Genomic DNA, 27,843 nt, shown 5'->3' on the forward strand with positions numbered 1-27,843 from the left:
CACCACTAAACTAATGTGCTTTCCCTCTCTCCTGGTAAAGATACCAGAAGTTTTTCTTTTTTTAGTATCTTTGTTTCCAGCTTAGTGTTTCAAATTACTAAGTAAAAGCACAGAAACGAGTGTTAATAAAAATAAATAAATAAATAAAAAGCCTGTCACGGATTTGAGCAGTGCAATGAGACATCTCAATAAACAGAAAATCTTATTCTTCTTCACATACTTCACATAGTGACACACGACTTCAGTAGTTCAGAGCTTTCAACAGGTATTGCTTAGATCTTTCTTTTCTACAAGTATAATGTAAAATAAAGCAAACACTGTTATTCAAGTAAGAAGGAGGTAATTCCACTGCTCACTCCTCTCTACCCCTGGCTTGGTGATTTTGTCCAGCTTCTACAACCTCCTGCTCAAAGTAGCAGCTAGCAGGGCGCAGTCTAAGAAAGAAGAACACTATCTACAGCAAGAATTCCTAAACATGTAAATCTAAAGATCATAGGAAGAGGCCTAAAGCAAAGAATCTATATTAGAAAACCAGTAAAATATTGCTAAAGGAGCACAGTCCATGGAACAGTCAGAGGCTGACAGCAAACCATGGCCTAAGCACTTGGACCAGACAACTGTTTATTAGGAAGAGATTTGGAGCTGTGGGTTCAAATCTGGGCCTTGTTCCACCTCTTGGGACTTTGCAAAGGCCCTTCTCTGCCCTCCTCTGTTCTCCTCTGCCTAGCAGAAGGTAAGATGCAGACAGGAACTGCTGCTTGTGCATTAGGGCTCTGCTTGTGCTGTCCTGACAAAAGTGCTGGTCAGCATCTGCTTTTCTTCTCCCCATTAGAAGCGATGAACATCTGCTCATCTTTCCCACTTTTGCACTGCAAAAATTTCAGACACAACAGTCTCATTTACAGGACAGTCTTCTATTGCTAGAGGAACAGAAGACAACACTGCACTGAGAGATGATAAAGCCTATTTCAGGACTGTGCAAAATCACACCAATCTTTCCTGTCCAAAGCAAATTCCATCAATAGCCAACACTTCTCAAAGGGAGCTAAAGATGAACTGCTACAGAGAACAGCAGTCACTGCACAGAAACAAGATCTGAAGCACAGGTTTACTCAAGGCAGACAAGCACAGAGAACAAGTGAGCAGAGGTCATTACAACAGCTGTCTTTCACAGTTTTTCCACAAGAAGCTGAGGGATTTATCATGTCTTCTCTTCACCTGCTACTTCTGCAAACCTTGACAGTCTCAAGGATATACAGTAGGTTTATCATTTTTATTTTTGCAAGGAAAAAATTTTGGTCCAAAGCTTTTCTGCTTCAGTGAGTCTGCCTGTCAAGGCAGATCCTCTTAAGTCAAGGAGTGAGAAGAAAAAAAATGAAACTATTGATTTCTGATAATTGTAGGAAGAGGAAAGGTCTGATTAACCAAGACTTAGCAGAATCTGACAAATCAAGGTCTTCCCAAAGGAAGAAGGATACTATTAAAAGAGGAGGCATAAATCTTGCTTCCAAATAGCAGCTTCCTTCCCAGAGCTGCAGCAGCAGGACACAGATTACCAGTGCAGAAAATGAGTGCTGATGGTTGCACTTCTCCATTGAGGTCCAGCAGGTGAAYGGCAATGCCTTCCCTCAAAAATTCATCCATCACCTAGTCTCCTTCCTGTGCGCAACAATAGCAAGAGCAGCTAAAGGCAACACAAAGTGACTGTACCAATTAAACTCTTGAGAGGYTCTCATACAGGCCAGGGATGGAAGGAATCTATACAGGTGCTGTAACCAAATAAAACAAACAAACAAACCCAACATGCCATGGAGGTTTGAAAGAGGGGTAGAAATACGCTGTCAAACTAACTTACATCYTCCAATAGTATAACAGCCTCAGCCTTGGAGAAAACAGCTTTTACTCCTTGCTTGGGGTGCAAAGCCTTCAGAAGGACTTGATGTCATGCAGCACTCTTAATCTGGTGACTGTTAAAGAGTTCTGGTGCTATTCTACCTACCTCCAAAAAACCTATTGGGATATTTGAGTAAGATGAATTTAAGAAAGATACRGAAAAAGATAAGAAAAAGGTTATGAATTAGAGTTACAGCAAAATCCGAGCTCAACAATACAGGTATTAAAACAAARAAGAAAAGAAAAGAAAAGAAAAAGAAAAAGAAAAAAAAAACAGCAAAAGTTACATCATGATGGCAAAATCCAAGGTTGACAGGAGAGCACAAACTGCCAGCCATTTTCCCCAGTGAAGCCACATTCACAAAAGAGAACTGGAAAGCTTTCAGTATTGTAATAGCCACCATAAAACAYGAACTGTTGGAGCTTGGTAATTTGCTAACAAAACAGGCTTTCAATAAAATTAGTGATATAATAAATAACATTCATGACCGGATGATCCAAAGTTTGGCCAGACTGAAGGCCTTTCAAGCATAGCTTGAATGGGAGGGGAGGGAGAGGGAAGGAGGGAAGTGATCCCACTGTAGCCACAAATGATATCAGACTACTGCCTGCTCAGAACAATTCAAAAGGCTTTAAAAAAAATAGCAATAAACAATGGTTTTGTTTGTGTTTAAGAGAGTAGGAAATATTGCAAAATTAATTTTGCTGTATATTACAGTATTACTGAAAGATTAAAATAAAATGTAAAACATTGTCTCAACAAATCTTCAAGCATTATTAATTTAAGTCTGTGCAATAGTAAGTGACTAATGTTCACTGGMAAAATTAAATTCAACTACAAAAATTTTGAGATCTGATTACAGCAATTACAAATTCTACATACAATGCATCCTGCTCATTAGCGCACTACCCCTGCAGCATTTTCATATTAAAGTTTGTTTCATTCCTCCTTATAACAGGAATTATTTCTGATAATCTGCTATTCTTTTTATGTTAAATAAATCTTAATGTTCTTGGGGAAAGAAAAAAAAATGTCATCAAGCAGGGCTTAAATCTTTAGAGATCCTTGTTGAAACATGTGGAAATAAACGCTAATACCATCAGGCACTGACTAACCAGTTAATAATTACTCCTGCCCCAAACTTAGAAGGCTGGAAATGCACCAAGTTTATGCTRTCTCAGACCACAACCAGAGCACAGCTAGAGCATCAAATTTTGAAGGAATGGAGTTCACCACCTTTTATAACAGGATCTTTGGGTTTTCTGCTCTGCAGTGGATGGGGCTGACTTGATACCTTGCCTAGAACAGCTAGGGAGAAAAAGGAAAAAAAGAAAGAAAAAAAAATACCCTTATCTAACATGACATTGCCACTATGATAATAAATAGCTTCTTATTTGCCTGCCTCAGAGGAATAATTTTAGTCAAGAAAAGGTCAAATGGTTTTGCCACAGGGGTAAAGAGCAAAAATTTTTGTAATTTAATATTGTCCCCCTCCTTTTTTTAGCGGGAGAAGAGAAGACAGGCGACTCCAGATACTGGTCACAYAGGAGAGAGAGGAATATAGAATAGCAGGTAACCAGTATATAGCTCCTCTGCAATAGCACAAATCAAACAGCATTTTCATCGTTTCTTAAGGCTTAGGAAAAAACTAGTATTCACCTAGCATCTAACTTCATCTCTGCTTGGAATCTTGCAAACTCTACAGACAAGGGCTGCTCAAATCTATTTATTCTAACAATGTAGAAATAAGTTCTAACTGTATTAAAATGTAAGACAGATATCTTTGATATAATTAATGAATATATTGTTTTCTTTATTCCATACAGTTTGAATTGATGCTTTCAATTACTAAGCATTAATAAACATGACTTTTACTTGTGGCTAGCCATCAAATTTACTCTGATCCATTTCTAGTAAAACAGGAAAAATAACCAGTTTAAAGTCTTTGAATAGGTTACACAGCATGAAGTTGCTGTTACTAACCCCTCAGTTAAGGGATATATAAATATCCTTGTGTATTTATTAGAGTTGCTTTCTAGTATTTTTCCTATGCTACAAAAAAGAATGTGACTAGGTGGTARGTCAGCTCTATTACAGGTGGTAAGTCAGCTCTATTACAAAATTTACATGCAAGACAGGCCATGGTTGAACTAAAGAAGTATATGTGGCTGGGAAGTGAAATTTCTACAAATATGAAGGTGACCCAAAGCTCAATTTATTGCTAGCTATTATTGCTTGCTTTCATTGCTTCCAGCACACTGGTAATCTATGCACATGGCAATACTTCAGTACTAATGGAAATCAGTAAACAAGGTCACGTGCATGTCAAACAGTCGCTTTGCAGTCTAAAAATACTTGTAGGTTCTGTTTTTTAGAACGGCACAGACCTCTCCTTCCGTCACCTGCACTGTGTATGCCACACACTGGGTGTAACCTGTGCTTCCAGCCCTCTGTATTCCRGGTGGATACATCTTATTCATCATGTGGAAATAAGGGTAATAGCTGAGCTTAATGCAAGCCAATTAGAAAGAAGTATAGTTACTGCAAATTTCCCCACAGGCCATCTCCCACAGACCACAGAAGATCTCTCATGCTAAAGCAGCCTCTCTTTCCTGGGAAATAGGACACATTGAAAAACAATAATTAACATTAAATTAACTCACAACACGCATGCAAGATGAACAAGACAAACTGGGCATCTGACTGGGACTGGAATAGTGTAGCTATTTCAGTAAAATRTATTTATGCAGTGACTTTAAGTTGTAATGCTAAATGTAACATAGTGCAAAGGGCTACAAGAGTCTCCTAAACAGGAGACTCTGAAATGCAGCAACAAATACTACAAAATTTAGCAACAATAATAGTCAATATAATCTGTACAAGTGGAAGGAAAGGCTCCAGCTATTATTCCCAGCTCAGAGCAAAGCATCTCCTCTGCAGTCTTATGTCGTGACTAGCAGAAAGATTTTGCTTTCTGCATTGCTTTATTAAGGTGGAGTCAATCTCACCAACTAACAAATGCAACTTGACAACCTGAATCATGGGCAACATGAACAAACATCATAACAGTATACAACGCACTTAAAGCAAAAAGTGCTTGCACTGAAATATCATTGACAGAAAAAGCAACAGAGGGGGAAGTGTTGAACTGAGCCTGCATCTTCTGGTGTTTTGAACTCAAGTCAGAGGTCTTCTTCCTTCACAAAAAGACTTAAATCATAAATTTTATAATTAATCAAACATAGAACCTGTGATCTCTTTTGACTTCAGAAACTGCCTGAAAATTCTAAACACATGAACCTTGGATAAAAAGACTGCACTGAAGATTTGAAAAAGACATGAGAAAAGCTCAGTATTCACATAGTAACAAACTCTGGTGTGGAAGCCCTAGGGGGAAAAAATAAAAAGAAAAGAGAAAATTCAATGGTGGTAACACTGTTTTTGTCAAATATTCCACATTTAAAGATTAGCATTTTCCAAYTGCCAACTGGAATTCTGGTTTTGATTTTAAACGTGTAACAGGGAAATAAAGCAACAAAGCTTCTCTGTAATGTCCTCAGGATTCTTACAAGCAAAATATACAGATAACAACTAATTATGATAACCTAGAAATAACCAAAGAAAATGAGTTTTTCAAAATGCCCTATCGAATGCATTAGCAGTTAGAATCTCCTCAGGTTTCCATTAGTCTGTCAAAACAAGAAATAATCTTAAAGCAGCTCTGACTAAAACCCTTAAAGACTGTCACATTGACTGAATTCCAAAGTATAGACTTACAAATTCGTAGTCTCCATCCTGTGGTACTTTCCAGTCAGATGAATTTTTTGTCTGGCCAGACACGTTTTTCCCAAAGCTATTGATTTGATTCTCCTTCTCCTTCTGCTCAAAATATTCAAGGAACGATGGTTTGGCTGGCTGCATCGTTTCATCCCTCCCTGAAAATATTATTAAAAMAAAAAGTCATTCTTGAAAAATGCACTTTTGATCACACTGCCTTACATCATGCTCAACAGTGATTTTATCTTTTTAGCACACTATATCACGTAGTACAGCTAAAGTAGTACTTTGCAGCAGCTTTTCAAATATAAAACTATTCCTGACTGCAAAGTAAGACGACTGGGGAAGGGAAGCTGGAAGTTCACTACACAAGTGATTGCAATTCTGGAGACCTTGGCCCTGCAATCAGTCCACCAAAGCGTGCTGTCGGGTAACCAAGCTTCATGTAGGTAAGCTGCTACCCGCTGGAGGAGCTGTTCTTTCCTWCCAGGCAGGTTACATACATTACAAAATACGCAGGTTTCCAAAACTAAACAGCTTTATTTCTACATTGGCACTTAAAACTTACGCTTTAGTCAATGCAAAAACCGTAATTCCCTGAAAGTGAGTGTGTGTGGGGGGTGTTTCCACGAGGATATTGGCACTCCCCAGGAAGTAATTTTCACATGAGAGCTGTCTTATATTAACAGAAAATGGCATTTAAACAGTCAAATACATACCTAGTTCTGGACTAGGGAAATAAGTTCACTGTCAAGTGTCATGCAGTTGAAATAGATCTAAACTGTCAAAGCAGGCAGGCAACCAACCCAAAACACTCACATGCGCACACACACTCTCTCTCTCTCTCAAGCTGTCCTTTGAATTGTTTGCTAGGTCTCCATAAGGCAGAGACAGTCTCATCCCAAAGTGTGTACTAAATTTGCAAGATAGTTCTCACAAAGACTTTAAAATGTTCAGCAGAGCCTTCCTCTTGCAAAAGTATTAGTTACTCTGGAAACCCATTAAAACTTAAATACAGAATAATGTTCTTAAACATAAAACTGCCATCCAGTGCTCTGGAATGACTCTGGCAGATTCTCTCCGGTCATTAGACAAGTGTTTGAATTCCCAGGTCAACTGTGAGATAATTTAAGAAGTTATTGGTCTATAGACATGTTAAACTTGGAACAAATTTTCACAAAGTCTAAGATACCTTGGCAGGATACTTGGTTTTTGACACAGAGGGAAGTGTGGTTTTATAYGGTCTGAAATGTCAAGAACAATCTTAAAAAAGCACAGTATCATACTGCCTTCCTAGGGGTAGCTACAAGCTCAAGCATGAACTGAAGTGCTTATACTTTGCACCATGACAACAGTAGGAGCAAAGACAAATTATTCCACCTCTGGCAGTAGTTCTCTCTTTCTCTCTCTCTCTCTCTCTCTCTCTCAAAAAAAAAAAAAAAAGAAAAGAAATCATTGTACAGAATTAGATCAAGAAAGACATCTTCAGACAGACTGCACGAAGGTCAGTCAGGAAACATGTCTGCAAAGTGGAGAACAGATTTGCTATTGGGAAAAATTACTGAAATACAATAGCAATCCAATTACTCCTAAGTGATAAAACATTTATTTAGAATGAAGCAAATACACCACTTCCATTCTGTTGCAGTCCAGACTGAAGCAGGAGGTAAGCTAAAGTGTTATGGCCAACAACAGAAGTGTTTAAAAGGAATTTTGTAAAAGGAGATGAATTCATGTCTACATATACTAATCTACACACAGCTTATTGTGAGCTAGCCTCAGTCTCAAAAAATTCAAGGRAAAGAAACCCCACCATATCTGAAGAAAGCCTGCACTATATGATTTGAAAATAATTGTTTGGCCAGGAGCATTTAAAAATATTTCACTCAAATGATAATGGATTACCCATTTTCTCAAAGACCACTCACTCATACCAGAGACTAATTCAGAAAGTCACTTAAAAGTAATCATCCTCGTTTCTCCATGTCTCCTATTCTACCATGGCTGCCGTATTTATAAAGACAACCAGTCACATCTATTAAATAACCTGTTGCAGCTTCACAGCATCAAGACAAGRCACATTCAGAAATAAGCTTTACTCAATCAATTTCTGCTTTCACATAGAAATGGAACAGAAATAGGCCAAAAGCACAGCAAAGGAAGTGTTCGTGTTTATAACCGTGAGGCTGCATTTGGGATACGGTGCCCGATTTTCAGCCCCATCAACACGAGAGGCTGTAAAGCTGGAGCAAATGCAGCAAAAGGCTGCCCGGACGTTCACGGGGCTGGAGCGCGCRACGTCCGAGGAGAGCGCGAGGGCGCTGGGCTCACGTGGCACGGAGAAGGCCGCGAGGGCACGCAGCTGCGGAGGAGACAGAGCAGCGCGGCTCCTCGGACCGGCGCACAGCGGAAGGAGGGGAGGCGACGGGCACGAATTGCAGCAAGGAAATTTCAACTGAATGCAAGGAACAAAGTTTTCACAACGAGGACGGTTATGCAACGGAAGCAGGACCTACAGCAACCGCACAAGGCCCTCCGCAACCTGACCTAGCTTCAAACTTGGCCTGCCTTGGACAGGCCTGGACCCSGGCCTCCGGAGGCCCCTTCCAGCCTAAGTTGCCCTGTGATTCATAGGCCAGGTCGGACACCACTAACCTTCAAGTCATCGCAGTCCCTTCAGATGCATACGATAATCTACGCTGAATAACTGTCACCCATTTTAGTATATTTCTGCAGGTCAACATCTAATGTCACATCTTTACTTATTCAATAATTTTTCAAAAACGGATTAAAATACAGATTTACCAACTGACAAAAAAAATGAAGGGAGAAATGAAGGRTATTCTATCCAGAATACTGTTCTAGGATAACTGAAATTGTAATTGCTCGTGATCTCACTCAGGGTGTGCATGCAGCAAGACTGACAAAAATGCTCCTGGAGACTGAAAGATGWTACACGAGCTCGGTTAGCATCATCCTAGCCGGACTGGATTCCTTTTCGTCAATCTTGGCACTTACAACAGTGCCAGCTTTCCAAAGATGATCTGCTATTAATTCAATACAAGGATCACATCACTATATCTAAGATTTTGATAACAGGCAGCTGAAGACAAAATCGACCATTGCTATTTGCAGCATCAGATGCTGCTGAAAGATGACACCACACTAAATGTGTTTGTGCCAAAACGCATTTAATTCTCTAGTTTTACAGGGTTAGACTAAAATACAAATCTTTGACAGAATGTGAGATCACAACTGTGGGAGAGAAAAGCCTTTTATTAGAAGGTCACCCTGTGGTGACAAGAAGGGCTTCTCCATGCATTTATTTTGGAACCTAAAGAGTTGCCTATAGGGATGAGCTATGAGAGCTCCCTGGAGCCATTAATGGTCTACCATTTAAGTATGCAGTCATCTTTTTAAGAGCTGTATTAATTACACAAATGGAACACCACAGCTCTGCTGGAGCCAGTCCAGTCGACTGCAGAACTAGGGATTCAGGCTATCCGCGCAGAGCCGCAGGTGCTCGGAGGCCCTCCTCTCCGTTCGGCCTGTCTTATCATAAGGAACAGAAGCCCTTTACAAAAAGGTCTAAAGTACTGCCTGGTATAAATTCTTGTTTAGAAAAGTCTGCAAAAAACATCAGTTCCATGGAAACAGAAAAAGGTGGATCCAAGGGTGGAGAATGTAATAAAATGTCAGCAAAAAACCTCCCCTTATACTTTGATACACTACTTTTAGAAAGGAGTACCRTCCTAAGTTTATTACTGATTTCAGCACTGTTATTTGCACTATTCACAGACTACCCTTTCAGCACTAGGAAGCTAAGTCCAGCTGTATGTGGTAGCATGTCAGGTGGGACAGTCTTCACCCCAAACAACCTGTTTGGATACCTGAGGGAATGAGAGAAATCAGTCTTACTGGCTGATCGTGGCACACAGACCACTTATATCAAACATGAAATGACGGAGAAGGTATGAATAACCATGAAAACAGGACACTGGTATTCCATGCAATGCTGTAGAGAAAGCGGAATAATAGAGAAGGAGAAACAGCATAAGCAAACTAGCAAAGGATTTACTAGAAAACTAGAAACTAGAATTTCAGCTTTCTCTAAAATTATTCTTCTCTACTCAGTCTTGACAGCAGCAGAAAAATCCTTGTTTTGTTATGCATTCCTTTTCAAAGCAATTCTTATTAAATATCTAGGGTGAATTCTAAAGTCACAAAGCTTCTCATGAGAGATGCACATAACCTCAGGAACACATTTTATGTGTTCTTTATTCAAGTCAGTTACGTGAATACAGTGTTACTTAAAAGATGTGTTCTTGAAGCCATGGAAAGAGATTTCTTCCCTTCTTTMAAAATAGACTGGAGCTAGAGTTGTGGCTGGGAACAACCAGGAAGACCTCACTGCAAGTGTGTTTTGAACTACTACTGCAAGTAATCACAGATTAAGAACCTGCAGCCATATCAGTTTGATAAGGGGCACATTCATCTTCAAAGAGCATAATTTAATCAGCAGCCATTAAGTGATGAATTGCTATACTAGCAATATTAAACTAAAGAAATGAGATACTTCGTACTCACAACATATTTTTCAAGATTATAGGAGGTTGCAATATTTAAAAAGCCAATTGTTCTCTTCTTTGCAGAATACTTGCATTTCTGTGAATGGCATGTCAGGAGCAACAAGACCAAAAATTTTGAAACCGACTGATTTATGCTAGGAAAATGTCCCTGAGACCCTCAGCAAAGCTTGGGAACCCACATCCCTGCAAGCAGGAGCTCAGAATTGAGCTCTACAGAGAGGCATCAAAGACCACTGAAGTTCGCTTTAAAGAAAGTGGAGCTATCACTGCCTTTTGTCTGACATAAGGCCAGAAAGGATCTCCAGAGACCACACACTCAGTCTCCTGCTATCACATACAAGATCACATAGCCCCTTTCACAGAGGGATCAACACCTACTGTAAAGCAACCATTTCTTTTTGTCCTTGCTGTTGACAGGCTTGCTATTCTGCTAGTTATAATCCTCCTAATTCCCAGTCCAGACTTTATTGGTAGCAAGTGCATATGCACTTGATCTTGGGCAAGCCTCAGCTTTTCATTATGCAAACCATTATCCCCTCTAGCACTTAGCCTGCCTCCATGCCCATTTATTTCAGGTTTTCATGTCCACACTCACCCTTCATTTAGTTGGCCTAAATAAGCATAGATCTTTCACTGACTTCTCCTGTAACAAGCTCAGTCCCCAACAATCTTAGCAAGCTTCTCTCTGCCTGCTTTAGTTTGAGTTATATAAAACTAAGGTTTAACCTACTCTGAGATTTAGGATGCACAGAACAGTGCCTGATGACGAGTATGTGCAAGCAACACATCATTAATATTAAAATTTCAAATGGAACTGTAGATTTATTTGCTTCAGGCTACTTCTCAGAGAATCACAGATGAACTTTAGCAGCTGGACAATGCAATTTGTACGGTATTAACAGGACCGAGTCATTTTATACWGCAGAGCAGAGAGATGCCAACTTATTCAACCGAGAAAGTAGTGCGCTATCATTAATGAATTCATCCCATGGCAACATAAGCTGAAACTTCCCCACATTAACTGCAGACTACACAACACTGCATACCTATTGAAGCTTATGAGGACAAGTCTTCCCATAGTCATGGCCTACCTCAAACTAATCAAAGCAGAACATGCCTGACAGGCCATACTATCAAGAGGGAGCTCCTAAATGTTCAAAATTAATTCTGGGTATCTTAGCCAATCTCTTATAATGAATATAAGCATCAGAGCCACTTAAGGTACAAACACTTACCCAAAGCTGTGGTATATATATAGTTGAGGATCCTTCCCAAATGAGAAGAAAGTTCTTACAGTAACAAAAGCCATCTAAGACCAGATGAGCTGCCCTTTGGATTTCGCATTTTTTATGTAAGAACTCAGAAAAGATCACAAACATACAGACATTTTCTTCTTCCACTACAGATTTTCAACAGATATCTATGTCTCATTTGCTTTAATTACTAATTTACTCCAGCAACTAAACAAAGTGACATAAACAGTGAGATGTGAAGGTGCACGAAGAAATAAGAACAGCATTTAATCCCTTGCATCATCTAGCTCTGGTCCTGGTCAATCTTAATAAGAAACAACTTCACTGACAGGGCTGCAACCTGCAGGTCCAGCACCCTGTGGGCAACAGCTGAGGCTTCCCAAACAGTTTATAGCCAACTAAGCATCTGTTAACACCTTTGCTGGTTCATAACCTGGAAAATCAATTGCTTATCCAGAGAGGTCAGAAAACAACATAGCAATACAGATTTTTTTCCCCCTGAAGCTTGAAAAATTGCTGGTAAAACAATTTGTTTCTGTACTTCAGCCATTAAGAAATTAATGATTTTAAACAGAGATTATTTCTGCTGAAGGAAAGCTTTCTCCACAGTTCATTTCAATCCAGTAAGAAGTGAGTTCATTCTTGGAAGAGACAGGTAGGTCAGTTTGCACATGCACATGCAATTTGCAGTATTTTGGGACATAGAGGCACCTAAGGAGTAGTGAAGCATTTTTATTATGTTTCAGTCGAGTTTCCTGAAACAAACTGCCTCATGTACCACACCATTCAAAAAACAAAATAAGAAAACAGCCCACCACTACATGGCACTTTCTTGGCATTACAACAAAATGACAGCTCTTCCCGCTGATTAAAAACGTTGGTTTTTAGATCCACATTACTTGATATTCTTGATGGACTAACTGGGCTGGCTGCTGTTTATGTCAAGTTTGCTGGTGAGCCTGCTATTAAGATGAAAGTAAAAAAAAGTAACACAGCTTGAAGACTTACCTGAGAAATTTACATTCTTGACACCTCAAGAGCATAACACTCCTTACAGTTACAGAAAAAAATTAATCAAAGTAGGAGTTTCTAAAACCAGTATGTTATTTAAATACATAACATCAGCTGGTTTATGATATAATTATGCCTAAAATGACTAATTTTAAACACAATGCTGTACCACTATGCATTAATACCACTAAGTAGCGAGAGGGTGCTATTAAGAATAAAATTATCTTTGACAAATACGTGACATAAATGTTGACAAAATGTAAATCTCTTCTCTATTATACTCTATTACCTATTTGGGTAACACAACTACCAGCTTTGGACAACTAGTGACATTAAACCACCTATAGCTACCTAAGCTACAGATCAGAAATGTTTATTCATTTATATGGTTAATCCAGTCACACATACCATCTAAATGCTTTCCAAGCCATTCACGTTCATTCTGCTGTTCAATTTATTATTTTTACAGTCATTGCTCTACATAAAAAATTACAGGTTAACTAATGGAAGTTTCCCGAATCTTGTCACTCACACTTCTATTGTTGAAGTTTCATCCACCAGATGCCTCACATAAAACCACCAAGACTAACAAGCTTTAACATTTTACTAATAGGAAATTACCAAGTTCACTTAATTCACTACCAAAAAAAAAAAAAAAACACCCACAGAAAAAAACCCATCTCCCTTTAAAGGTAAAATATCTTTTTAAAAGGACACAACTTTTATCAGCCTGGGCACAGTAAAAGCAGAACAAAACCCCAAACCACCCCAAACTATTAGAAATTCCATTTTAATCATTCACAAAGTATTAAGAATTTTCACCTGCACATTACATTACCAAGGTAGAGGCAAAAGTGCTACTCTCTGCACTAGATGTTCTGCTGAACATCTGCCACATTAACAAAAACTCTGATTTTTCTCCCCTCTTCAAATCCCTCATTCATCCAGACCTAAGAAACAGATGGCCCAACTCRTATCACTGTTGCAGTTCTACATTCTCCAGTGTTGTTTTACTTGATGCCTGAAYAAGTTAGATGCACTTTAACACAGAAAATAGGACAGATTCAAGTACTAGGAAAAGTAGATCCTGTTTCACTTGGATCTGATCATATTTCAGTCCAAGGAAGGCAATATATTTATCTTTAATAATATAAAATTATGTTCCACTCCTCAAATCTGAGACAAACTCTTATCAAGTTTCCATTATCTAAATACTTACAGCAAATAAAAAAGCAGAAAAAGCAAAATTGAAGAAGACCGAAATGTTGCAGCATTTACCAGCACTACATACTCCCACATAGAATAATTAAAAGAAAGGGAAAAGATTATTTCAGACATATTCATAGTTTGAACATTATGCCAGTTCCCAAGCACAATGAAAATGTCTGTTATTACAAATAACTGTTCATCTATAGTCCTTCAGCTACTTCTGAAGTTTTCCTGGAATAGTTAAACTGAAATCCATACATAATCTGTTAGCAATTGATTTGTAAGTAATGTGTGTCACTATGCAATTTAGGGTCTGTAGTTTCAGGCAATCACTTGAGTGCTTTCAAAATAAATAACTGAATGCCACAGTGACATTTTAAAATGCTGCCTGAATATTTTTATTGGGGGTCTAGGTAAAAAAAACAAACAGACAAGCAAATGAAAGAATTTAAGCAAATAGAATTACAGCTCAATTGACTGCAAAACTAACAAAAGTGCCTCTGCAATGTAAAATACTGGATTTAAAGAAAACTTGTAATCTGAGCCTGAAAAAGTCATGAGCTGATTTATGCAAGAGTCACCTYTAGGAAGTCCTGTATTCCATTACAGACGGAATATAAATTTTCAGGGCTATTGGGAAAAGTTGTTGATTAAAGATGTGTAAGACAGCCCTGTCTAAAACATCGCGTTTTAGTGTCCCAGAAGCACTTGTGGAAACCTTTTTTTAAATTAGGAGGAAGGGCTAGACCATCAGYTAAAAAGCTTGCAGTTAAATAGCTGCAGACACCAAGGAAAGCTAAATTCTCCTAGTAATGCCACGCAAGAAAAACGAGAACTTTATTGACTTAAAACAGGTTTTACTGTGAGTCATAACACAAATTGCCAAGTGAAATACAGACTTTGAAAATATGAATCAATGAAGATTCTTCAAACGCAGTGGTTTCTAAATAGCGTTATTGTATTATATATTATAAAAAGTACTTGTTCCAGAGGGTTCTGCAGCAGGCTGATGAGCTTCACAGTTAAAACAATTTAACTAAATGTTAAGAGAACATGAATATGCAAATAGCAAGCTGAAAAACAGAACTGCAGGCAGCTCACAGGAAGGGTATTTGCAAGCTGCTAAAAGACAGCTGTGTGGCCATGTCTCCAAGAAACAATTGCAGAACCACTGTGCGCAACAGCAAAGATTGCRGTATTATGCTACCGGGTAAGAAAGGAGGATGACGTATTAAGAAAAAGTTAAATTTTAACCTCATGCAGTCATTTTCATTAATACCAAGTTTCTTGGAATCAAATTACAAGTTATTAAAATGCAGCACAACTTGCAGCAGAGAGAGTGCTGAGTGCAGGTGGTCTTCACTAGGTCTTCTATTACTGCGTTGATTTTGTCAAGGTGAAGTGGTACCAGGATCTCAAAATGCRTCCTCTAGGATGCAGAACTGTTCAGACATTTCACCTCCTCTGTTCCCACTACCGTTACGTAGCAGCAGCGTAAGAACACAGAGTATCTAAAAAATCTTAAGTCTCAAGGGTTTTTTTTTTTGTTTGTTTGTTTGTTTGTTTAAGAACAACTCTCTAGGCTCACAGATCTGAATCTCTCAGAGCTTGTTCTGGAGCTCCCTCTTGAGGTTAAATGCCACAATATATTAAAAATTTGCAAAATCCTCACAAATGATTCTACTCAAAATGAGTTGGGTACATCTTTGCAAAGATAGACTAATGGTTTCCTTACAAACTGTGGTGGACAGAGATCTGAGGAAAGCATTAGATGCTTCTCAGTTACAAGAACAGCAATCTTAGGAACAGGGAGAAGATAAACACCTTTTAAATACAGGAAGAGCACCACAACAGACYGTAACATCTCTGCTATAAAATCATGAAATGGAACACTACACATCTGTAATAAAAACTAAATACTTATTATTCATAAAGAAACAGCAATTTCATTTGATTTATGCCAGACTGTTAACATGTCCCATTCTCTCTGGGTGACCTTTTAAGTTACTGTAAATGTCCACACATACCTGATTTTCCCATTTCTCTCCCTGATGGAGTTACCTTATTTCACAGAAAGAGGAATATTAGAATGTAAATCCAATAGCATTACTACATTGTCCTTCTTGTCACAATCTGCTATGCAGGCTGATGCCTTCATTTTTAAAACGTATAGAACTAGTGTTTGGCAAAGTTTGCAAAACACTTCTCACACTGTTACGGGGACAGTATTTTTCCACAAGCTCTAGAGCGCCCCACATGAAAAGAGCTCCCAAGACAAAAATTCCTGAGATAAAGATATTTCCAAACTCTCATAGAGAAGTTTTTTCCTCTCCAACAATAGCCAGAGATTTAAAATCAGATGACTAAAGACGGCTTTTCAAGTGCACAAGAGCCAAAAGAACAAGTCTTGCCTATGAGAGTCATGTTTTAGCACTGCCAAGCCTCACTCAGCACTTTCCTCCACACTTGAGCAAATAGCCATGCTGGCCAGCTGAAGTACCTACAACCACCTCTGCCTCAACACTGCTGAGATCCCCAACTCTGTGGGAATGGATTTCYGTAGGAATGCGTAATTGACAAAATGATTTTCTTCTAGTCATAATTTTCCAATGAGGCTCTCAGCACCATCTCTTTTTACCAAAGAAACATTTGTAACTTTCTTCCAAGTCAAGCTGTGAGGTCTTCCAGAGACCCTCAGGGATCAAAAGCACATACATAGTTTTAAATCTTACTTCCTACAATGAGACCAGTGTCTTAGTAAGCTTTTCTATTTTAGGATAGAACAGATTTCTATTGGAATGTCTCAGAACTCTAACACAGTGTTTATTCAGCTGCCTTTAGTGATTCAAGCAATATAATAAAAGGTTACAGAGATGGTAGTTTCTATCATTGCTGTGTTTGAAACGTGTAAGATTATCTGTCATTTCATAAATTCAGCCCTTGATTTGTTGCATCAGTTCTGAAACTGCCTTGCTGTTTGTAGATGCCAAGCAACAGCCTGGTCACCTCCTAAAGCATCACAAATGTTTGGATTAATCCCTTGCCAGACTTTCCCTCCCCTCTATTTCTTGGGGGGGGGGGGGGAGGAAGCGGGCAACGAAACTAAACACTCCCCTCACCTCTCCAAACTAACTAGAATCAGAACATATTTGATCAACGCAGAGACTTGTATATGCTGCACACATTGAAAAACTAGGGAAGAAAAAAAAAAAAGATGGCTTAAGTTAAAATTTGGACCTAAAAAAGGTTCTTTCCTCTACAGCCAGGAGGCATTTTCCTAAAAGTTTTAGCTCCCGACAACCAAAAGACGCCACAATAAGTTATCAAAACTATCAAAGCTGGTTGGTGATTAGTGAATAGCACAGAGCAACACGTTATCAAAAGGCACTGGTGCTAGGCTGTAGCTGCAGTAAAATACAAGCTACCCTGAAGAACTTCACAAGAACTTTCAGCATGCAATTCATTATTAATTAGACATCGTTAGCTTTATTTATTTCCTTTCTGTTGAATGCTTTTGCCCTATAGCTTTTAGAATGTCACTGCTTTCCCTCCAACGAAAAACATGYCTGTTAGCGCACATTAGCCCCCAAGCAATTTTGTTAAAGATGCTTTCTTACTTTTCATGGTGCCCTCTTCCTCTTCCTCTTCTGTGTTTATCACCATTGTACCCAGCTGTGATTCCAAGGTGCCATCGTGTTCTATCATAGTGTTGGCGCCACCACTCAGCGTACTGACAGCTCTTATGGTACCAGTTTCATCTCCGCTTGCCCTCACCATGGTACCTGAATCAGTTTCATCTTCTTCCTGTGCAAGAATGCCATGAACACATTTTTACTGATTGTGGAAGTCCTAGGAAGAGTAGCTGTATTCAAGGATACCAGCAAGCCTTACAAATTCAAATAGTTTTACAAATATACATGGAGGCTGACAAGATGGAACGCTGCTTTATGTGCTTAGTTCTCTCCCTGTCATCTCCAAACAGGCAATGGAAGGTCTTCACACTTTTCTGCCAGCATGATACGTAAGAGAACAGACATAAAAATCACCAGAAGCTTCTCAACACAAATGAGGTATCATTCCTGATCAGGTAACCTGGCCCTAAGAGCAGATTACAATACTCATTCAGTCATTCGTATTCCTATTAAAATTGTCAGTTACTATAGTTGACCTAAAAATGACACCATTCATTGAAGAATCATTAGAGAGTCATTAGGCAGCAACAGTTCTGAGTTTGTACTGCACAGGTGCATGACAGATGAAAGCCATTAGCCTACTTTTTGAAGTCTGTCCTTAAGATTTAGGTAGTCTTACTTGCTGCAAACTTCATAAGCACTGAAGCAAAATGAACTGAATTTGCATATCTTTAMAGAGAAATTAAATAAATTAACAAAGTCTAGTCATTTTCTTCAGAATAAAATTGTTTCTCACTCTTCTATAATATTAACACATGATAACCAAACGGAAGTTTGAATTACTGGTGGCAATGCTCAAGAGATTAACAGTCTATATGAACACATAAGCCTCCAAAATATATTCTGGTAGGATAACTTCCTGAAAGACAGTTACGCTTTCCTCAGAAAGTATCTATTATGACTAAGATTTCACAAAAAATGAGGTCAAAATTTCTACAATCTATTTAGTTTCTTGGAAATATGTGCCTAGCCACCTACCTAGCTACAACAATAACAATCACTTCCTAGGTTTAGAACACAGTTATTAAATTTAGTAAAATGAGTTTCTATGCATCTCACCTTAGAGCTAAATATCAAAAAAGATTAAGTTCTGTTGCAAGTATGAAGTCCCCAGTTCCTTAATCTGTGTGTGAACATAAGCTTATTCATGGGAATTAGTATTAAAGGGAAAAAACAGGTCTGACACATCAAGCTATAATAGTCTATCTCACTGACATTAACAGGAGGAAAGACACCTTTCCACACTTTGGTGTTCCACGCATTTTCTTTGTTTTGCCAAGAATATCTATATAACTCACTTCCCAACCTCTTAAGCCTCAAAAGCAGTGGTAGGAWGAAAAACTACATAGGATATTAATGGAGAAAATGTATGTTTTATGTGGAGATGAGTGGGTGAGGAAAACATATATATACATATATATAATCTACACATCAGTCAAGGAAGAACTATAGCAGAAACTCCACAGCACTTGGAAAGTGCTTGTAAACACTTTTCTGCTAGTAGTTATGGAATAGAGAAGCTTCAGGAAAGCACACATACTAATGGAGACCACTCAACTCCACTACAGTGACACCACCTCTCTATAATGTGACCACAGATCAGTTAGAAATGAAGGACAGAAGGTAGGAATAAYACTCTCAAAGTCAACATCATGGCAACAATTACTTCCACACTGAATAAATATGCAGTCCTGAACTGGAAAATTAGATGAACAATGCACTCAGCACAGAGCTGTGTTTTACTGTGGAATATGCTATTCAGATCTAACATCCGAAAAGGACTGTGCCATGCAATGTCTTTTATTGCTCATTTTATTTATTCAGGTTGAAACAGACAGAGGCTTTAATTAAACAGCTTTCAGCATGCTTTGCATATTCACATGCTATAACCACTACAACAAAGAGCCCATAACTTAAATTCACAGCAATCCCCTGAACACTTCACATGCCCTCACCTCAGATTTCAGTTGCTTGCTCTTGTGTAGTAGAAAGTTTCTATAAGGGGAGTTCTAAAGCACAATAACAGCAAAACAATATATCATACTTACATAACAGTGTAATACATAAATTGTTTTATACTAGGAGAGTAGTCTAAGACCTGAATCTGCAATGAAAAATTCTCATTACTTTATGAGGAATATAATCCAATTGGGAAAATGAATAAACAGCCATTTTCATATGTAATTATTCAGTTACAGGTCTTTAACTATACTCTGAGCTAAAATAGTAAGCCAGTAAGCCATGCATGCTGTCTCACCTCAATATAAAGATGAAGCAGGGATCAAGCATCAGGTTAAGCAACCACAGAGTAAAAACCTCAAGAGAAGTCAAATCCAAGGGTAATTGAACAAAATATTGCAAAGAACAATGATTAAAAACAAAGCAAAAAATAAAGCAGCTAAGTCTTATGAACGGAGCAGGAGTCTGGACTTTGTATAGTGGGTGAATTCTGTTTTAGAACAGTATGCAAAAGACAAATTCCCTTCTGTATGTATCTATGTACACACACAAAACTTTCCGTGGCAATTTTGTATTGTTTCTATAAATACTCACCGAATTTTCCTCATCATCTTGATCTAGTTCACGCTGTTGTGCTTCCTGACGTTTTAGCTTGATATCCATTGCTTCATTAATCAAATCTCGCAGAATTGACACCCCTTTGGCACTTTTAACAAATGGATGCTGAGAAGTACAGTAAAAATAAATAAGCACTGCATCTGAACCAAGATATAACAGCAGAACATTTTTATTATGGCCTACCACCAATCAAAATTAAGGTTTAACTCGACACCAAATACATTATTAAAATAATGGAAATTCAACCCTCTCCTATAGTACTGGAGATAGCCCCCTTCCTCAACAAGCTCATACTTCAAAGGCATTACTGCTGTGAGACTCTGGGGTCACTCCCCTCCCATAAACTTTTTCTTAACAGTTTAGCTGTATAGAATCAGTTACACAGATTATCACCACACCTACATCCCTCTAATCAATATTTTGTTTCTCTTTCTTGTGTTTTAGGAGACAGTCTCCTGAGAACGTAACATGTTGTCTGGGACAACAATGGAAAGTGAATAAAAAAAAGTCACAATTTTTTAATAATAATAATAATARTAATAATAATAATAATCTGAGAAAAGGCATGTTGTCCTCTGCACTTTGATAAAATTCCACTCTTAAATTTCTGTGGGTGATACTACTACATGTAAAAATCAGAGGTAAATTAAGGAGTTGTTTGTGGTGTAACAATAATACAAAGATGCTCCTTTCTAAATTATGTCTTATAGCTCAAGCAGGCACAGCTTATGTTGGGATAGAGGCAGTGCTTCCCATTTCTGCCTTTCACTCAACTCAGAAATGTCTTCTCTCACTACAGACAGCACTGATTTTCATTACTACACCAAGGAATAACTTAAACCTGCTTCAAAAACTGCAGGAGTAGAAACTTCCAAACGAGGATCAGCTGGGAGAATGGAATCCTATAGTCACTACAAGATGTTCTGTGCCAACTCAAGACTAACATAAAGCATTCGCACGCTTCTTTCAAAAAGAAAAGAGCCGATGAAAATTTTAAGGTATAAAGAAAAAATCCACAGAAGACAGACACAGGAAGCTGGAGTCATGCCTTGTTCATAGGGAAGAACTGAAAAACTGAAGTTGAATGCAAGGTTTTTAAATGAGGTATTTAAAAGTAAGATCTGTAGTCAACAGGAGCAGCAAGATGTGAAACCAACAGTATCTATGCAGCACTGCCTCACTTTGAGCCCGTAAGAAGCCCTCCCTTGACTTCATAGTCTTGTAACTAAGGACAGACCTGCAGAAGCTGTGTGGCAGTGGCACGTTGCTCAGGGCTCTTCACAAGACACTGTTTTACAAAGTCCGTGAAACTGTCCGACCAGAGTTCTGGTTTCCGAAATGTTGGTGGCGGATTGGTGGGAATCATGAAAATTGCCTGAAAAACAGAAGAACATTTAAGGTTTCCAAATAAGGTTTAAAACCACCTAATAATAAAACATAAATGTGCATGAATAGATACAAGTACTAAACAGCAATACACATTTCAAGATAGCTGCTTCTTAAAAGATTTTTTTTTTAATATAATTTGCTCAGAAGGATCAAGTAGCAAGAAATCAAGACTTTTCCTGCTAGGTGCTTAAGCTTCTTTCCAAGTCATTATATGCTTCAGGAGGAATGAATTTGCTATTCTTAAGCTTTAAAATTTGGGTTTGCATTAAAAAAAAAAAGCACTTTAGAAAATATACAGATGAAAACATGTCTTCAAGTCTAACACTGAGAGCTTCAGCTATGTCTCCACAGAGGAGGACCACGATGCAGATCCTCTTTTTTCCTCATTTAGTCAACAGTACAAAGAACTGATGGACAAGAAATCATTTTCTCTAAATTAAAAGCAAGATGGTATTATGTCAACATATAATGCAGTCAGTTATAATAGCAAATCACTTCGAGCCAGCGACACATTTTAGAAGGCCACAGTTCTCACCCTCATGGGATGAATATCAGCATAGGGTGGTTTGCCTTCAGCCATTTCTATTGCAGTGATTCCCAGAGACCAGATGTCTGCAACACAGTTATATCCAATTTCCTGAATCACTTCTGGAGCCATCCAAAATGGGGTCCCTATAACGGTGTTCCGTTTTGCCATGGTATCCTAAAAAGAAGAGTAGCATAAAGATCCACACAACAGCTATTTTCTGTCAGCTATTTTTCTGCGGCTCTAATCTGTTGCTGTTACAGCATCTCATTACATTGATGTAAAATGCTAAAGAGAAATTGTTCTGAATTGTTCAAASTCACTAGAAGCATAATGAGGTTAACTTTAAGGTCAACCTTAAATGTAGGTTAAAAACAGAAACTGAAACATACACAACCAAAAATCATATTTTTACTCACAGTAAGCTGTCCTGCCACTCCAAAATCTGCAAGTTTAGCATGTCCTTCTGTATTTAGCAATATATTTCCAGCTTTGATGTCCCTGTGTATTTTCCTCATAAAATGCAGGTACTCTAGTCCTTTGAGTGTTGATTGCACTATTGTAGCAATTTCCTCTTCTGTGAGCTAAAGAAAAGAGTTACAGCCAACCTATCAGTTGCTGAGATCTAACACTATCATGTAATAGTCTGTGCGTGTCTGAGATTCACTAATTATCATTTAATTACCTTCACTAAAGGTTGTCATGCTGACTGATGGAAAATTAGACGTATTTTCAGTTAACAACTTAAAGCATTATGTAGCAGAACTAGACTTCAGCCGGCTTATACATACAGGCACACCGTATTTCACATGCCATAACCCTTTCACAGCTAGCTATTCTTGCTCTGCAGTAGTCAGCATAAGGCAAGGTAGAACCTGCTACTCAGAATCAAACTAGGTTTTCCAGAAAGCTAACAAATCATCTTATCSCAAATCAGCTCAACTGATTAAATCAATGAAATTTTGTTATTTGGATTATATAACTGTCTTCCTCATTTTTAGGGGAACAAAGCACTTGAGATGTTGCAGCCAATGCTAGCATTAGACAACGAATACCTCGAGAATTACGCTCGTAGATCAACACRCGATCTACTCAATTTCCTTGAGCTGTCGCACACCCATATTTCCCATTTAAAGCATTCAAAGGAAGGAGGACGTACAGTTTTATTTCGTAATCGAATAATATCAGACACTGATCCAGCGCCGCAGTATTCCATGACTATCCACAGGTCTGTGTTCTTAAAATAGCTGCCATAATATTTGACCACGTGAGGACTATGAAACACACACACACAAAAAAAGAGGAAAGCAAAGGGTCAAATATCACTGACCAACATCACTGAATAAGCAAAAGCAAAGTCCCAAAACAGATTTTAGAAATTCTTAATGACACTGAAACYCTGACCAAAAGTGTTCCAAGACAGTCTGAACTTGCACAGGGCTACAGTACTCCTGCCAAGCCTCTTCCCAGCAGTGGTGGTCATGTGACCTGCCCATAAGCCAGTTCAGGGAACAAAACCATCTGAAAATTAAGTCCTGCAAAAATAAGGAGTGCTTAGACATTATCTTGTTTAGCTCCCTGAACTGGATGCCAACAGGGTCAGTGCTGTGGCAAGCAGAAGCCACGTCAGGCCCCGGTAAAGCTTTTGTAACTAAATTAAAACATTATAATGTAAAAAAATTGCTGGAAAATAGCTACTGCATCCATTAAGAGGAATCTTCCCCCGTTACCACATGCACATCCTTGTTTCTAAAATTTAAAAAAGCAGCATGAGGAGGARGAAGAATCCAGTACAACCTAATGAAAGACTGTTTCACAGTCAGCTATCTGCTTGCCCAAAAAGCAGACAGACTAATAAAGGTTACCATAATTAGAATAGCCACCTTTGGAAAAGTCAGAGCAAAAAGGTAATGGAAAGAATCTTTCTGATTTTGTTAGAACAAACCTAAATAGCAGAAGTACACTTTAGAAAATACTCAGTGGAGATTATCTTAAGGAAAACATAAGACTAGCAAAAAAAAAAAGTTACACCATATTGTATCCCTTAATACCTGCACAGAAAACATGATTCTCCAGTGATTCACTCCCTCTGCTGTTCACAACTGTAAATAAATCATTTTAGGCTTTACAATGTTAATTTTAGAATTCTCTTAAGTAGAAACCTATTAATGTTTTCCAAACTAGCCAGGAGATTTTTCTTGAGCAAATTCTTGAAAAGTTGCATTTTGTTAGCCATTAACAAATCATTTTTATTTAAAAATAGCTTTAACAGGAGATCTCCTGCATCCACAAGCTCTTCACTAGTTAGGTCAGCATAACATCTTTTCCCGTAAGAAACATGCAAAGAAAACTACATGAGAACCCAAAGAGCCAACCATCAGCCCGCAGAGCTGCAGGCAAGTTATTCTGACCATGATCGGAGCAGCATACACCTTGCAATGCACTGTAACCTGCGCAGGCAGACAAGGGCTCTGCAAAGGACGCTTCTGCCACCCAAACAGATGACAGAGTGTAGCCTATGCACATGCAAGAATAGTCATGCATTAGTGGCTCTCATCTGTGTGCCCCTTAAAAAATAAAATCTCTCCTAACTGTTTTCTAAGTTCATATCGAAGCTTTTTTTAATTCACTGCCTGCTTTGGACATGGGAAATGCTGTTCTAACACACAATCAAGTTACCAATGTTCAACAAGTTACCATGCATCAGGAGAACAGCAGTAACTGCTCACAGGCTTAGCTCTTTGCTAGCAGCAAGTGCAAGGTTATTTAATGCTCTATTGTTGCAAGCTAAATTTCTGTTGTCTTACCTTTGCTTGGATTAAGACTACCCAAATGGTCAGTTAACATGACTCAGTTGATACGAGGTAACTTGATCATACAAGTCCAGCCTTTTAAAAAACATTTAAGGCAACATCATGGCTTTYATGTGATTAAACGCTAGATCACATGCAATACTTTTCATTACATATTGAAGAGGAATTTCAAAGCATACATTTACCTGTCACATTGCTGCATTATGGATATTTCCTTTATTATCTCCTGCAAGTCAGATTCCACAGGAACTTGTTTAATTGCAACAACTTGACCCGTTTCTTTATGAATAGCTTTAAACACACTGCCATAGGAACTATGAAACAAAATAGTAAATAAAAATTGAATAGAAGGATAATATTTAAAAATTCAAATGTTGTGGCTTTACATTCTACAAATGCAGATGTTAAGGGAAAAAAGTTAAATTAYTCTTCTGCAAAAAATATTTTGTAATTTCCTTTTAATAACCATTCCACTAGTTTGGAATTACTATAATAATTTAAGTAACAGCACACTGAGATAGTCACAAAGGAGCCAAACATCACTACACTGCCCATAGCTTTGGGATGGCTTTTTGCACAACAGATCTATCAAATATATTCTCCCTTCTTCCGATACATGGTGCTCGCCAAGCAACAGWAAGAACTACTGCGCTGCTCAGAGAGGTTGACTCCTTCTTGTCAGCTGTGATCTGTACTGTTTCCAGCCTCTTTACTTACARCAGCCAGCAAGATTTCTCACTTAGTTTTTCAAACAAAACACTTAAGTCGTCAAATCTCTCATTGCCTGAGCAGTCCCAGGCTGCTCCGCATTAGCTAGTGGCACAAGGAAATGTAATGTTCAATTCCACCACGTAGATCTTCTAGAAGGGTTAGCAGTCGTCTACAAGACCTCTGGACTTTCCATACAGCCCTGTCAACTGCAGTGTGCCATTCTTCAATAATGCTTTGGGTTCCTACTGCTGGATCATAAGCCACTGTTTGGATTAAGACATTTCACTCTTAGAAAACAAATGTTTTATTACCTATCAAGTACAGCCACTATGCTAATGCATACCTTTGTAGTAGTAAGATCATAACAGAAGTGAAAAAATCAGTCACCATCAAAACAGTCTTTAAGAGCGAGCACATACCCTTCTCCAAGCTTCTCCAATACATCAAATACTTCTTCAGGTTGTTTGGTCAAACTGTCTTCATCTAGCTTCTTTAGCTGCCTGCATATGTAAGAAAACAGAAATTACAATGTTTAATTTCATGGCAATTTGGACTCTGGTGAAACAAAAGAATAAAAAAAAAACTCACTTAAGTAAGGTTTTTTTCACCTAATCAGAAGACTGAATAATATTACTATCTAACAGCAAAAGAGGACTGCAAATATAGACAACAAACGTTAATCAAGCACACAAATCTATAGTTCCTCTTGGTAGAAAGAAAGAGTCATTTTTTTAAGATATTAGAATATACATCAGGACCTATACATTGGTGGTCAAACCCCAAAGCAGCGTTTCCATATCTTTCAGTTATAGAACATGCCTGCTACGGCTCAAAATCTTGTATGGCAGTATATGTACTAAGCTCATGCAAAGGGGACACATGATCTTCCCTGATGCCTTGCAGGGAGGTCCCTCCTTTGTATGCGAGGGATACATTTGTTGGGAGGAAAAAGGCAATACTAGTTTTACATGTACATTTTTAACATCAGAAATTCAGATATTGGCTGTGTGGGCCAGGACATATACTAGGAAAAGAATATCAGTGAGGAGAGGGAAAGGAAAATGGCAGTTGACTCTCTTAGCATCTTTATGCTGCTCATTCCATCCCTCTTTGTAGGTTCATTGCTAAAAAGAGTTAGCTGAAATACTGTCTAGGGAGAAAAAAAATAAAAAAAAAAACATGCACTTGTACGAATCTACACACTGTGATCCTTCACTTAACACACCTCACACACTTTTCAGAGAAATTCCATATACAAAGCAACAGGAATACCAATTTTTTTTTCCAGTTCATTTATACTATACTTTAGAACTGCTAATTATATTAAAAAAGAGAAAGGCAAGAAGGGGAACAAAAAGTTCCCCAGATTAACCATTTTGCTAACTATCCAATAGTCCACAAACAAGTGGTATATCACTTTTACATGAATGAAAAAGAAAAAAGCCCCCAAAAGAAAACCTCAAACCAGCTGCTCACATATGTTCACAGAAGACAAACTAAGATACATTTCACAGACGCTTTTAGCCTTACATTCAAGCAACATCAATTCATGGTTTCCTGCCACTGCAAAGAATTAATGAAAGCTACTGTTAAATATCACAATCTCAAACACTGACATCATAGTTCTATTTCTTCAAAACTAGATTGAGAAACCAGTCGCTGATCCCTGGCTATTATGTTTATGCACAAAAGCTACAGGAGGAGCAGTATGTGCAGAGGGTACATACAATGGCTTCCTGAAGTGAAGGAAACATTATAAAGAAGCAGACTCAGGAAGTGGTGAAATACTGAAAGCAGTCACTAGCTTCTCTACACAGATAAGCATTAACCAACAGAAAGTTACTTGTCCTTATCAAAACAAGGAGGGGGCAGGGGATGGGAAGAGGAGAAAAGGRAAAAAGTACATATATATATGTAAAGAAGCCACCACAGGAGCCGCCATTTCCAAAGAGACCAAGAAGTGGTGATGCAATAGGCAAATATTTTGTGCGGTGGTTAAAATGAGGTGTGAACCATCAATAACTAAATAAAKAAATAAATAAAAAGTAGGCAACGTGCTAATGGTGTAACGCAGACCGCAGCTTCCATACAGCCAAACGCGCCGGCCGGACCCGAAGCGCCGCTCTGCTCCCAGCCGCACCGGGATACCTGCCGCTGCCGCAGCCCAGGAGCGCGACTGCCCGGCGCCTCCCCGCTCCGCGGGCGCCCCCAGCGCCGGCCAAGACGCTCTCTGCCTTTACCGCGCGCTCACACGCGCGGGCGCAGCAACAGCTCGCACCCAAGCGCGCCCAAACCGCTACTCGGGCCTCGCCGGGGGCCGCGGCCGCCTCGGGCCCGTCACGGGCGAGGGCCCGTCACGGGCGAGGGCCCGCGGCGGCACAGGGCGGCGGAGCCCCCCGGCC

General features: G+C 38.7%; 1 protein-coding gene across 1 annotated transcript in view; it reads right to left on the bottom strand.

Moving 5' to 3' along the window:
- Window positions 1–27,062, bottom strand: part of STK4 (serine/threonine kinase 4) — a 46,198-nt gene extending 19,136 nt beyond the window's left edge. Inside the window, exons 1-10 of the mRNA XM_085314245.1 lie at window positions 27,058–27,062; window positions 25,861–25,941; window positions 24,916–25,044; window positions 23,077–23,191; window positions 22,337–22,501; window positions 21,927–22,094; window positions 21,240–21,377; window positions 19,979–20,107; window positions 17,351–17,537; window positions 5,672–5,829 (exon numbers count right to left, since the gene is read on the bottom strand). Of these exons, the coding sequence (XP_085170371.1) occupies window positions 5,672–5,829; window positions 17,351–17,537; window positions 19,979–20,107; window positions 21,240–21,377; window positions 21,927–22,094; window positions 22,337–22,501; window positions 23,077–23,191; window positions 24,916–25,044; window positions 25,861–25,941; window positions 27,058–27,062 (1,275 nt within the window). The remainder of the gene's footprint in view (window positions 1–5,671; window positions 5,830–17,350; window positions 17,538–19,978; window positions 20,108–21,239; window positions 21,378–21,926; window positions 22,095–22,336; window positions 22,502–23,076; window positions 23,192–24,915; window positions 25,045–25,860; window positions 25,942–27,057) is intronic.
- Between the last annotated feature and the right edge of the window lie 781 nt (window positions 27,063–27,843).

The sequence above is a fragment of the Rhea americana genome, unplaced genomic scaffold (assembly GCF_003343005.1).
Source record: "Rhea americana isolate MKP2758 unplaced genomic scaffold, rheAme1 scaffold_4, whole genome shotgun sequence".
Classification (NCBI taxonomy): domain Eukaryota; kingdom Metazoa; phylum Chordata; class Aves; order Rheiformes; family Rheidae; genus Rhea; species Rhea americana.